We start from the raw sequence: 14,699 nt of genomic DNA on the forward strand, positions 1-14,699 counted from the left end.
TGTGTTCAAACTTGAACGTTAGTTCTTTCCTGATGACCGCAGGACACTAAAACATCTATTACAGCCTGCTAGTTTCTAAGATAGTGCTCGCTTCTGACGCTAATAGCTAGTGAGAGAAGGACGGCTGTCACAAAGTTAAAGAATTTTTAAGTTTTGTGGCATTATGTTTTTTCCTACATCTTCTATATTCGTGAAACTCGTCTGGTAATTCCAGTAACTGAGGACAGAGTACGCAGTACTCGCTACGTTCGTTTCGAGACAGACACAGCTCATTTACATGCGTCTTATAATACCAAAAGCCACACTGCAGCGCTGGTCTTCAAGCACAGAAGTGTCGTGGTGTCTGTCCTGTCCTTGGAGGTTAAAATATAGCTTACTTCATACATAAAATAGATTCTAACCTAGCCTAACAACCTCGATCAGGTCAAAAACTGACAACTGAGACAGGACGCACTCTGACCCAGCTGTCGGCAGATACTACCGTGTGACCTCTGGCGACGGCCTCTGATGACTGTTGGCGGAGACACTCTGACCGTAACCTAATTGTTATCGCGCGCCCTTGGCGCCTACGGTGTGAGGCGTTGCGCAGAAATGTAACGAACGTCAGACGTGTGCAGAGGTTATCGCTGTGATGGTGACGGGCGGTCGGGAGCAGAGGACTGACTGAGAGCAGATTGGGTGGGAGGATGCAGCCGCGGCGGCGTCAGGCAGAGCGGCGTGGGGGGGGGGGGGGGGGAGGAGTCTCGGCCGGCCGCCACTGCACTGGATGTTTCGGCGCGGGGCGGGCCGTATCCGGTGAGTCTCTGCGCCACGCGTGTGGTGTGGTGTATGGTGTGGTATGGTGCGATATGGTGTAGTGTGCTGTGTGTGTGACTCCACTCATCTTGTCAGTCTCCTCTTCCAAGTGTCACTCATTCCAGAAAGAGGTGACCGTGAAAATGAGGGACACAAAAAGATAGAACCGAGGCTTTTTTTTTCTATTTTACTCTAGTTTTTGCAAGACCCGTTTAGCAGAGTTCTACTGATTCATTCCTTTACCAATTCGCGTCAGCTACACACTTTAGCAGCATAATTTAAATAATGGCGGTAATAGCAGTAGTTACTACTGTTCTTGTCGCAAGTTTTTTGACATGTACCTGGACGGATGTTTCTTTTTATGTAAGCCTGCCGCATCAGAATGAAAATAGAAACGGTAGAGACTTCTTCCGTAAAAAGAATACGTATTTCAACTGCCTTTAACGTCTCGCAGAACTCACAAAAAAGAACTGTTAGATATCTACATCCACATGGCGACATTGAAATCTACACTTAAGTGCCTGGAAGAGGGTTCATCGATCCACCTCCACAATAATTCTCCGTTGTTACACTCTCGAACAGCGTGCGGAAAAAACGAACACCTATATATTTCCGCGCCAGCTCTGATTTCCCTTATGTTACTAGGACAATAGTATTTCTCTGTGTAGGTCGACGTCAACAAAATATTTTCACATTCGGGGGAGAAAGCTGGTGATTGAAATTTGTTTTAACGGTATCCTCCCCAACTCCCAAATCATGTCCTTAGCATTTCCTCTCCTATTTCTCGATAATACAAAACGTGCTACCCTTCTTTAAACTTTTTCGGTGTATTTTGTTAATCCTATCTGGTAAGTTCCCCATACTGCGCAGCAGTACTCAAAAAGAAATTGACAAGCGAAATGTAGACATTCTCTTTAGTCGATCTGGTGCATCTTCTAAGTGTTCTGCCAATAAAACACAGTCCTTTGTTCGCCTTCCCCACAACATTTCCACTGGGTGTTGCGTGATGTCCTTAGGTTAGTTAGGTTTAAGTAGTTCTAAGTTCTAGGGGACTGATGACCATAGATGTTAAGTCCCATAGTGCTCAGAGCCATTTGAACCAAGCCACAACATTTCCTGTGTGTTTTTTCCAATTAGGTTGTTCATGAAACTTCCTGGCAGATTAAAACTGTGTGCCCGACCGAGACTCGAACTCGGGACCTTTGCCTTTCGCGGGCAAGTGCTCTACCAACAGTTTTAATCTGCCAGGAAGTTTCATATCAACGCACACTCCGCTGCAGAGTGAAAATCTCATTCTGGAGGTTGTTCATAATTGTAATTCCTAGATATTTAGCTGAATTTACGGCGTTTGGATTTGATTCATTTATCGTGTAACCGAAGGTTAACGGGTTCATTTTAACACTCATGTCGATGACGTTACACTTTTCAGTGTATAGGGTCGATTCCCGATTTTCATACCATATAGATATCTTTTCTAAATAGTTTTACAATTTGTTTGATCTTCTGATGACTTTACTAGACGATAAACGACATCATCATCCGCAAATATCCTTTGACGGCTGCTCAGACCGCCTCTTAAATCGTTTATATAAATAAGGAACAGCAGAGGTAACGTAACACTACCTTAAAGAACACCAGATATTACTTCTCCTTTACTCGATGACTTTAGATCAGTTACTGCGAACTGTGACTTCTCTAACAGAAGATCACGAATCTAGTGGAGTAACTGAGACGGTATTCCATAAGCATGCAAGCCGATTTTGAGGTACGGTGTCAATAGTGTTCTGGAAATCTAGAACCACGGAATCAATTAATCAATCTGAAACCCCTTGTCGATAGCAGTCAACACTTCGTATCAGTAAATAGCTAGTTGTTTCACAACAACGATGTTTTCTAAATCCGTGATGACTATGTGTGATCAACATTTTCACCAAACTAAGTAAGAACATGGATGTAACTTGGATGTTTGATTTATTACGGTATTGACGGTAAATCACCAGCTATCAGGCAAGTCAAAACTAGTACAATCAGAATATGGGAAGCAGTCGCATCTAAAAGAATGTCACACGCCTAACAGAAAAATAGTATTTACTATTCTCTCTGTCTTAGCACTAGGTGCCGGCCGAGTGGCCGAGCGGTTCTAGGCGCTGCAGTCTGGAACCGCGCGACCGCTACGGTCGCAGGTTCGAATCCTGCCTCGGGCATGGATGTGTGTGATGTCCTTAGGTTAGTTAGGTTTAAGTAGTTCTAAGTTGTAGGGGACTAATGACCACAGCAGTTAAGTCCCATAGTGCTCAGAGCCATTTGAACCATTTTAGCACTAGGTAGCTGTCTATCTGCCGTCCAGTGTCTAGATGTGTTGCTCCTTCACATTCAAAACGGTGATTATTAAACATATTGTTCCCGGTTGTTCGTCAACCGTGTTCTGCACATTCTGTCAGAGAAAGCGGGTGGCAGGAACTTTATATATGTACCAGTGCCTATGATAGCGAAAATAAATCGAGTAAATCAGATGGAAAGATGCTATTTTGGAAAGAGTTGCAATCTGCGCAGGTACTCTAGACAGCTGCTCCTGCTACTTTCACCTTAATATTTACTTCAATACGACCGTTTTCTCTTGAAAGAGGATACTGACCGCCATTTGTAAACACTGAGTCACTTATATACTGGCAGAAGCAAAGCTGTGAGGACCGGGCGTGATTCGTGCTTCGGTAGCTCAGATGGTAAAGCACTTGCCCGCGAAAGGCAAACGTCCCGAGTTCGAGTCTCGGTCGGACACACAGTTTTAATCTGCCAGGAAGTTTCATATCAGCGCACACTCCGCTGAAGAGTGAAAATTTCATTCTGGAAGTTTATAGCTGTTACGAGTCGTGTGCTTATAGATATGGTAATGCCTACACGTACGCGTGGCAAGAGGAAGCTATTAATATTTATATTCCCCCTGAGCAGCGGCTCAGGTATTGAACTGTGGGCACGTGAACCTAAAATGTTTAGTCTATATTGACAGACATAGTCCACATAGTGGTGTAGTTATGTCAGTGCAAGAAGCCTGTTCGACAGAGAGATAAAACAACGAACACACAGAAGTGTGTACACAGTACGGATCTACATCTAAAAATGTCTGCGCTTGTACCTGTTACTTTACGTATTTTACGTATTAAGGTGACACAAATGAAAATTTCTGCGCTTATACCTATACCTGTTATACCATGCATTTTACTTGTTGTAAAATTGTCTGAAAATTTTAGAACAAGTCAAATAAATGAAATGTGACTTATGTAGTGTTTACTGACATCTTCAGATTTCATTTGGTAACTCATACGCTGTGATAGCTCAAAGTGTTCGTAGTTAATAATTTTCTATAGCCTGTCATGGTCTGCAGTCAACACTCACCGTTGTATTCCTAAGACCGATGGTTCCCCCCACCAACACGCCAGAAGGAACCTGCTGGCCTCTCCTTACATACTTGAGGGTCGCTTAGCAGACCAATGCCGCTGCCGTGGGCAAAACAAACCCCATTTCCTGTCATCGGCTCATAATCTACACTATAATATGAGGACCTGTTGTTATTTAACATGGTTAACAAAAATTGTAAAAAGAAATTGACTGAATAACTTCAAATTTTTACTTGATGCGCTAATAAACGTTTGGAAAGACATAGGCTCCATACTTTTTAATATAATGTATAAATATACAGGCTGTAATGGGTGTATGTGCAGATAGTGGGGACGGTGTACCGAACAACATTACATAGGTATGAAAGTCATTTGCAGACCGATAATTATAACTGTTAGGAGTAGTACGGTTTTAGGTTGCTTAGTTGCTCCAAGTACATGTAGCAATTAATGCTTAATTTTCACTGGGCAACAGATCAGGTGTCGAAGTGTGATGCATGGGCAGGAAACGGTGATTCTATATTGACAGGCGTAGTCCACTTAGTGGAGCGGTTACGACCGTGCAAAAAACGTCCGAAAGGAAATTATGTGATGTAATTGTGGAAAGATTCTTCGAAAAAACCACCAACACACTGATGTGTGTACGCGTTAAGGTACCACATACAAAGACATCTGCACTGATTCCTGTTAAATCACGTATATGTAAAATTTGATTGGGGAACATTCCTTCTCATATATAAAATATTACTGAGGAACGTTATTTCTCATAAATCTGGAAAGTGTTTGACTGATATACTTTCAATTTTTACATGATACAGTATCAGAAATTCAGACAGACATAGGTTAAATAGAGAGGCATAGGTTCAAACGACAAGTGCTCCACCATCTGCGTTACCCAAGCACGACTCACGCCCCCTCCTCACAGCTTTACTTCCGCCAGTGCCTCGTCTCCTACCTTCCAAACTTGCCCACGAAAGGCAAAGGTCCCGACTTCGAGTTTCGGTCCAGCACACAGTTTTAATCTTCCAGGAAGTTTCATATCAGTGCACACTCCGCTGCAGAGTGAAAGCCGCACTCTGGAAACATCATCTGCCCCCCTCCCCCCCCCTCCCCCGCTGTGGCTAAGCCATGTCTCCGCAATATCCTTTCTTCCAGGAGTGCTACTACAAGGTTCGCAGGAGAGCTTCTGTGAGGATTGAAGAGTGGGTGGCGTGGTGCTGGCGGGGGGGGGGGGGGGGGGCATCTGTGGGGTGAGAATGGGGGGCGCGAGTCATGCTTGGGTAGCTTAGTTGATAGCACTTGCCTGAGAAAAGCAAAGGCCCGAGTTCGAGTTTCGGTCGGGCACACAGATTTAATCTACCAAGAAGCTTCATATCAGCGCACACTCCGCTGTAGAGTCAAAATCTCATTCTGGAGACAACATACAGATTTTCTCTTGAAGAAAGAGATAGCTATGCTGTGAAAATGTGGAGTTTTGTTGTCTTTCTCACAGTTAGTTTTAACGACGATAACAGAACATGTAAACTATTACACAAATTGCTTCTCCCATATACATTTTTTTCTCCTTACATATAATTTTAAACAAAAATTTGTATACGGAACGATGTGCTGTTTTGCGTTCTTTTATAGGAAACAGGAATGTTGTAATTAAGGTTTACCGGCTTATGGGCAGAACACTATTCTGGATTAAAACTATGCGAAATGCGGTCCATGAAGGCATACATCCACCAACTGGAGACGTTTGTTTCTCGTACGCTGTGTATCGCTCATCCTAAACGATCAATCCACTCATTTTATGTGACTTCAGTTCCCAACCAGGATTTCGTTCACAGCAAAAATGAACAATAGTCATTGTCATTGAGGTGGGAGAAGAGGAGAGGGACAGAGAGGGATGTAGGGAATGGTCATAGAGAGGGGCAGGAGGGATGGGCAGAGAGAGGGGGAGGAGTAGATGGAGAGTGAAAGGAAAAAGGAGGAGATGGACAGTGACAGAGGGAGGGAGTGATGCACAAGAGGAAGGGGCAAGGAGAAAGATTTTCATACATCTTTAGCAATTGGAAAGAACTGCCAAGTAGTGGCACATAAGGTTGTGCTAAAAAGTAACGTCTCCGAACTTTTTATGCGAAAGCTCTTAAAGCTTTTTAAATAAAATAAAACAAACTTCATTAACATTCTACATATTTGTTCTTGATCTCTACGTCCTTACTTCCCAACGTAGTCACACTGGTGAAGAATACAGTTTTCTGACCGAGGAGCCGGCCGGAGTGGCCGTGCGGTTCTAAGCGCTTCAGTTTGGAACCGCGTGAACGCTACGGTCGCAGGTTCGAATCCTGCCTCGGGCATGGATGTGTGTGATGTCCTTAGGTTAGTTAGGTTTAAGTAGTTCTAAGTTCTAGGGGACTGATGACCTCAGAAGTTAAGTGCTCAGAGCCATTTGAACCAATTTTTGACCGAGAGACCAAATTGTTGATGCCCTCTCCGTACAGTGTTTGGCTTTCCTGACGGAGCCACATCACCTCTGCCTGCAGTGCTTCATCACTATGAAAGCGAATTTCTCGATGGCGTTTTGTAAGTTTTGGAAACAGATGAAAATCGGATGGGGTTCAAGTCGGGACTGTATGGACGATGATCGATGACAGTGAACTCAAGACACTGGATAGTTGCTGATGTCGCAGCGCTATTGTGTGGTCTGGCTTTGTCATGCGTAGGACAGGGTACTCCATGTATGGACGTAGTTTTCTGCGGGTATAGCACTCTGTTTCTCACGCACCAACATAGCTACATCACACACGTTTGGGGAGCACTTTCTCACAAGTGATCAAATGTAAACAGAACTACGGTATCTTAGACAGTTTCCGAAATATTTGAGGCAAGTGGCTAAACTAAAGTAGTCACTATGTATTCGGTAGAGCGAAGCGATTATTCATCTTGAGAGCTGATGCAAACCAAGATAGGACTAAACTAAATTCATACTAATTAATTTCCTTTATAGCTTGCTGGAAAAAAAAAGAAATCTGTAACTGTATTTTTTAAAATCAAATTACAGGTTGATCAACAGTTGAAGATATTGTGAAGTCTTTTACTTGACCGTACACCTTTGTTTTTCCACTATGTTCTGCAGAAGCATCGGTTGGCTCATCTATATTTTTGTGGTAGTGATCATAACTCCCGACTACAGCGGCACAGATTCCATTGAAGGTAAAAGTTTAACTTTTTTTAATTGATATAACTCTGAGTACGATAGTGAATAACAGTTTCACACCAAGTAATGAAATACATATTCAATTTTTGCATTGAGATTTGTGTGAATTTCTTTTCCAGGCTCCGATCCCGGAGTCTTAATCAACCGTTCAAGAACCGACAGTCCAGGTGAGTATATATTTTCTATTATTTCTAAAGACAAATCGTCGTTCGTGAAATTAATTTAGTGCTAACTTATTGGGGCAGCGTTATTTCGTGATTTAATTGCTGTCTGCAGTTGTAGAGTACTCATATTATTATCAGAATGGAAAAATGTCCCTATCATAGTACAGAAAAAGAATATGTCCTGTACATAGTCAGGGATGTAAAAGAAGGGATCTACATTTTCAACTTACCTGGCACCTTCGAAGCCATGGAAATAAAAAAAATCTTGACTTTTTTTCCTTTTTTACTTGTTAGTATTGGCACCCACGTCATGTAATACAATGAATAGTGTCAACTAAATTAACATGATACATGATGTCATCCCTCCAGGAACAAATCCACACCCAGAAATGTTGTATTCCCAGAAAAAGTTTTCCTAGCTTTTATGCGTATGCTCATCGGCCGTATTCTTTACTACGGCTGGTACATCTTCTAAATTTCTTGCGCAGTATCAGGAACTGTAGCCTATAATTTGCAAGATGCTGGTGTGCCAAGATCTAGCGCTTATGATAGCTCACTGCACTGGGGAAGTACGGTTAACAAAACGGGGCCCGTGTGTCAAAATGCTTTCATTGAAACGTCTTTTAAGCAGCTAGATAAGCCGAATAGCTAGTTCCATTCTTATATATCCGTAATTCGCCTATTTTGTGCTTGATAGGAACATTTTTCGTTCTGCTCCAACCTTTTATTGTGCCTTAATTTTCACTAGGGCTGTTGATAAAATATCGATATCAAAATGGCATTTTTTAGTGCCGATATATTTATTTATATTATATTTTTGCTAATTTTCGGTAAATATTTGAAGTCGTTCTTTTGAAGGTGTAGTAGAACATAATTTTACTTTCACTGTCTGAAGGAGTCTTACTACTTTTTGAGCTTTCATCACGTCCAACCTTTCTCTTTGACTCTGTGCAGCATGTATAGAAGGAACAAAGAAGTATTCCGACTGCACTGAGGGGCGGATGGGGGGGGGGGCGGTGTGAATGGAATAACGAGGTTTTCGATGCCCAGAAATAGCACACTAGTAGCGTTAAAAAACATTTTAACGCAACTAGTATGCTATTTCTTTACATCGGCATTTTTCAAAAATAATTGCTGAAAACGATGAACAAAAATCTAAATGACAAGACTGGTCTTCGCGTTGGGCGGAGGCATGTGAGGGGAAATGCTGACGTAATCGGCCCTTGGTCGTACCAGCGGAAACTGCAACGTTTAGCTTAGTCATGCAGTTCTGACTGTACAATTGCTAGGCTGGTGGCGTTGCCAGAAATGGAAAAATAGGAAAGTCGGCATGAAGTATGGCGCACAAATCCGATATGTGACGAAACCGAACGACAGACCTGCCGAACATCTTTCACTGTGCCACTTACATACACTGACGACTGTTGAATAAGTGGTTATTGCAAATCGTGAACATGCATAATTTTCCTTTCATTCTTGTTCCAATGGGGATAGACAGGCTGACAACTTGTTGATGTACAGAATATCTAACAATAAATCAATACTTAAAAAAACAGCTCTAAAACTGGCAGTATATTTGCAACGTGAAGCCGATCTTTTTGTAGGCAGGTACGTCGATATATTGGTCTACTGATAATATTTTCCGATATATCGATATATATTTCACGCAGCGCAATATCTTTCAAAGACTGTTGCAACACATCGTTCATGTCGTCAATATCAGATTCTACTTCCACAATTTATTTTTCACCATTAATTTCCAGATGAAATTTATTGCTAGCGTCTGTGATACTCGGAATGCTGTTGTAAGTATCCAGTCCAATCGGCGCAATACTCCACTCCCCATTAAACCAATCGGTGCGAAGTAATTCGCACGTAATACTGACGATCGTTCTTTTAAAGTCAGAGCATACGACATTGCATCTGTCTGAACCTCGACTGACGAGTGGATGCTTAGTGCATCTCCTTATATATGTATGTATTCTTCTTCGTAAACGTTACGAGGAACATGATGCATAGATGTCCGCAGAGGGGTATGTTAAAGCGCCGAAAATTGTAGAACACACGTCTTCTGTCGGTGAAGTATCGTTGTAGCTCTTCTGACTATTGCAGGTCACCAAATGAGTCGAAATAGTAGACGGTATTGGCGTTTTTGATAACGTACGCCACCCAGTGGGATACTGGTCCCCCGGCAACATCTAAATTCGCGATTCCACGTTCTCCGGATTTCCACGTAGTCTTCGGTAATGGCTTCAAATGGCTCTGAGCACTATGCGAATTAACTTCTGAGGTCATCAGTCGCCTAGAACTTAGAACTAATTAAACCTAACTAACCTAAGGACATCACACACATCCATGCCCGAGGCAGGATTCGAACCTGCGACCGTAGCGGTCACGCGGTTCCAGACTGAAGCGCCTTTAACCGCACGGCCACACCGGCCGGCTCTTCGGTAATGTATCCCAGATAAACTCACCACGGAATCTTGCAGTGTGGAATTTTTTTCCTGACAAATTTGAGCGGAAATGTACTTGTAAGCGGTCTGTCCAATGGAATAGCTAACGGGCTTTTTTCTTTTTGTTTATGAATAGACCAAGCCTTTTCATGTACTTCCAATGGCTGCTACTTCCATCATGCGGTTATGTCTTCTTGCCACCTCTAACTGCTACTGGGAATTTTGAGCGTTCTTTACTGTTATAGCAAATAGGCGCAGCACCACAGCTGAAAGCCCTGCGAGGGCAGGAATGAGGAATGGGATTTCACCTGACGTCTTGGGCATCGGCAGAGCTGTGGGTGCCTTAACTGGTCCTTTATGCTTCACGGCACTTTTAGCTGCATACATCACTGTCAGGATACAGCTTTTTATACACCCTCTCTTCTTCTGCATCGTCTTCTTTTTCTTCTTCTTCTTGTTCTTCTTCTTCTTCAGTGCACGACGTGCAGCATGCATAACTTTCTTGAACCCCTAACCCACAACTTAATTTTACCACGAATGTTTATATCAAATACTAAAGCAGCAATGCGCCGTCCTGTACCAATATTCTCTCTTTTGCATATTGCCGTAGTTTTATAAAGATCTTCCAGGACGTCACGGTGCAGATGAAATTTTAGCTGATGTTTTGTGTATGCAATGTCGTGTTACAAGCACGCCTCGTGAGGCAGGTTAATCCTCTTATCACCACGGACAAAACGTTTTTGAATCTTTGTAGCAAGTCGACAATAATTACATCCCGGAATCTGGAATTCCACTGGCAGTTTGTCTAGAATACCACCGCCTCCTGTAATGCGTCTGCTATCACGCATGTGATTGTGTTCTGTGCAGCCCATTATGTAACAAATCATTAGCGCCGATACTACTGTTTTGTGTCGCGAGAAAACAAAGCCATTTAGTCAGTGCTCTGTTCCCTAGTGTCATGACACGCTCCAAGAGAGAGACGTGTGGCCGCGCGGGGTAGCCGCGCTGTCTATAGCGCCTTGCCACGGTTCGCGCGCTCACCCCAGTCGGAGGTTCGAGTCCTTGCTCGGGCATGGGTGTGTGCGTTGCCTTCATCGTAAGTTAAAGTTAAATTAAGTAGTGTTTAATGCTACGGACCGACGACCTCAGCAGTTTCCTCCCATAGGAACTTACCACAAATTTCCAAATTTCATGAACATTGATTGGTCTCGTTTTTATTGTGCTATGTTTGGCTCGGTTATACTGTCCAGTTATTTCTAGGAGGATATCTGTCCATTTGTATTACTTTCAACGACACTCGCCTTGAAGTGGGTGAATGTTGAGTAGTGATGTATTCTATGCCACTGCATGACAGCCTTGAAATACCTACTGTAAAACTTCACGATAAAGGATGACAGCCAAACTGTAACTGTAAAACTCTCCACCGAGATCGGTTTGGGTGTTGCCCGGGCATCGATTCATCCCTGTCTGCAACAAACGCTCAAACACATTTGCGTCATTTCTCTCTGTTTTTGCTTTAAAGGGTAATGCCCAGGCATGTCTGGAATACGTACCAATAACCGTTAAAATATATTTGAATCCATTATTCTCATCTGAATATTCTCTCAAATCTAAAAGATCAGCCTGTCATAAGTTATCCAAACCTTTAATCTTGACATGCTTACAAGAACACGTTATGCGTGCTCATTTGTGCAGTTCTCGAACTACTGTCTCCGTTCTTATTCGATTATTCATCTCTCTAAGCTCTGAAATTATTGAGATAACCTCATTCGGATCAGCGGCACTGCCCTCAGCAGCTATGAGCAGTCGTAGTCGATCTATTATCTCACTGGGGTCGTCGTAGTATATACTGAGAATACTGATTTATGCTGAATGTAAATATCACCACCACTGCTATACCGACCATCTAATAATAATGGTTTTATATTTTCTCTTTATTTCACACTGCTTTAGTTTCCTGCTTTCCTGTGTACACCGGTCAATTGTAGTATTTCACCATACACCTCCTGATCTTTGAGCGAAAATTTTACTTTTTTTAAAGGTTTTAGGATAATGAGGTTCGGTAGACCATGTGTTCTTTGAAATGCCCTACCCCCTGTCTTATTGTTCCTTCATTTAAAGTTATAGGCTGTGTGCCCAACATGTATGGGTTTTCGCCACTGACACTGAATGTTTTGTCTATCTTGGCGTTCCTGTAAAGGTTAATGAAACTGGCAATAGCACCATCGTCGTCGTTGTGTAATGTCGCAGTGAGGTCTTCGAGAGATTCAGTAACTGGTTGAAATGTTTCTCGCAGTGTCTGCTCTCAATCCAACTATCCTAACCTCAGCAACTGTAACTTCTGTCGAACTGCCTTCCGTGCAGCAGTAACCTTACACTTAGTTGACATCTTGCTTTTTATATACGAAGCGTAGTGCTTCACAGATTACATGTTATATACAGTTAGCCCAAGCTTTACAGTTTAAGTCACGTATTTTCTTTTCAGTTTCATCAACATTTACAGCTAAGTCGTCTACTTTCTTTCTCAGAAAGATGTGAGTGTACGTATCTAGTTTCTTAACCCTAGCATCTAATTCGTTGATCAGTCTCAGAAAGGTCTGGGCATAGGCCTAGCTCTTCTTAATTTTATGTTCTGACATACATGCGAACTTGTCAATGGTGTGAAGTATACCGACATGCTAATCACTTCTTTCATAGCTACATAGACAGGTACTCCTAGAAGTTCCATCTATATCTACGGTCATTCAGTTTCCTTGACTTATCAGTAACAAGAAACCCATATATTTACTAAATCGCTGAATGACATGTCGGTTCCTACATGCGCCTGGTAAATGTGTTTTAGATTCGAATTGTCTCGTCTCAAAGCTATAATGAGATTTGTATTATCCCTCACCAACTGTCTTGGTATACTGAAATATGTCTGATTCAAATGAAATACGTCAGTGCCCATATGACGACCAAAACATAAATATCGTAGAATTTGATCTTGGTTTTCTACAACGACGTCGTCAAACACGAACACTGTGTTTGGCTTTACTCTTTCTGGTGGGAGAACTTGACTACTTTGACTGAATGTCATGTATGTCACACCATCAACACCCTGCAGTATCTTTTGCAGTAGTTGGTACTTGGGTTGAAACAGCGTTTTTGAAAATACACATATATTCTCAATGCAGATTCCATCTTAATGTGTTAAGAGTGACATGAGAACATTTGCCTTACCACAGCTGGACAGACCTACAATTATCGCTCTTATGTTATCGAGTAGGAGTGGCCCATTCTTCTTCTTCTTCTTCTGGTCTTCTTCCGAACCATCACAGGACCAGTCACTTACAATAAATTCCTGTACTTCACCCACCCGGCCATGATACCGTCCATGTCAGGTTTTGTGGTGCAATAGGCTTTTATAGAAAAATGGACGCTTGTAATGATAATATGTATAGCCACTATAGCATAGTCATTTTACCGAGTGAGCTACAATGGCTATACATTACGTTATGACAGCGTGATTAAACAAGAAAAAACAAACTGGAATTATACATATTTTATTTATATTTCAGCAATGATACATAGGCTGAACTACGTAAAGAATATAAACAGCTGATTCATTTTTCTAGTTATTTACTAAATAATAGTTTTTTGTATGCACTAAATTCAGCATGTATTTCTCTGAAATTGATGGGTGTTTCATTAGCTGCTTCTTTCGACACCGTATTGATACACTATTCTAAATCGTCTCCATTCACACTGTACGAATCGAGACAGTTCGCGATTTCCTTATACACAGTTTGAACACACGGCAACCCACGATTCAGTCTTTCCAGCATAAGGGATAGCTCCGCCCATAGACTGATTAAGTTTGTGGTAGTGGTGCATTGCAGAAATGTGGATCAACCTCCAGATCTCACCATGAGTGTCACGACATCCTACAATGATGTTATAGAAAGCGTCAGACCACCACAGTAAATGTTCCGAGATGGAGGGTACACGGAGCTCATATGTTGATTGATGCAGTCGTCTGCACGACACAGTTCATCCCATTTCAGCTCTGTAAACTGGACTTAAACACTTCACGATGCATTTTCAATCTATGTCACAACACGCCAGGCACTGTCCATTGATGCTTCTCTACCAATATTTAAGCGCTTTGAAGCACTAGCTGTTAAATTATAAGTCTGGTACAGGTCGCCGCGGAATCTGAATCCGCAACAGACGTCATGGACATCGGCCTGGCCCACGTTTAGTGTGAGGGCGCCACAGTGGAACACGTGGTCCCAGCGGCCAATAGCGGCGCCCCCGATAGTGTATTTAAGCGCCTGCCTCGAGCTCAGTCAGCCTTGACCTTTTTGCCACATAGTGTAAGCAGTGGCTCCTGAAAATCAATCCTTCCAAGACCCAGGCAATCATTGCTCCTTCCGGCTGCTGGATTTCTCCCTTACCATCTGCACCCATCCTGTCCGCCTCACCCCTACCCTCACCTACCTTGGCCTCACCATTGACCGTCACCTCACCTGGATCCTCATCTCCGCTCCATCCAATCCAAAGCCCACAACCACATCCGACTCCTCAAACTCCTCTCTGGGCGGACGTGGGGCTTGCACCCCTCTACCATCCTCCACACTTATAAATCCTTAATCCATCCCATCCTCTGTTATGCCAGTCCCGCCTGGATATCTGCCCCCCCCCCCAA

The 14,699-nt window shown here is 42.7% G+C and overlaps 1 protein-coding gene across 3 annotated transcripts in view; it reads left to right on the plus strand.

Moving 5' to 3' along the window:
- The first annotated feature begins 746 nt into the window (after nucleotides 1-746).
- Nucleotides 747-14,699, plus strand: part of LOC126484513 (putative ankyrin repeat protein PA3287) — a 35,775-nt gene continuing 21,822 nt past the window's right edge. For 2 of the 3 annotated variants that reach the window (XM_050108050.1, XM_050108052.1), the window contains exons 1-3: nucleotides 904-926; nucleotides 7,237-7,388; nucleotides 7,512-7,559. In XM_050108050.1, the coding sequence (XP_049964007.1) occupies nucleotides 7,301-7,388; nucleotides 7,512-7,559 (136 nt within the window). In that variant the 5' untranslated portion in view covers nucleotides 904-926; nucleotides 7,237-7,300. Of the gene's footprint in view, nucleotides 796-903; nucleotides 927-7,236; nucleotides 7,389-7,511; nucleotides 7,560-14,699 lie in introns of those variants that run through there. The other variant, XM_050108051.1, reaches the window with a different exon arrangement.

The sequence above is a fragment of the Schistocerca serialis genome, chromosome 6, assembly GCF_023864345.2.
Source record: "Schistocerca serialis cubense isolate TAMUIC-IGC-003099 chromosome 6, iqSchSeri2.2, whole genome shotgun sequence".
NCBI lineage: Eukaryota > Metazoa > Arthropoda > Insecta > Orthoptera > Acrididae > Schistocerca > Schistocerca serialis.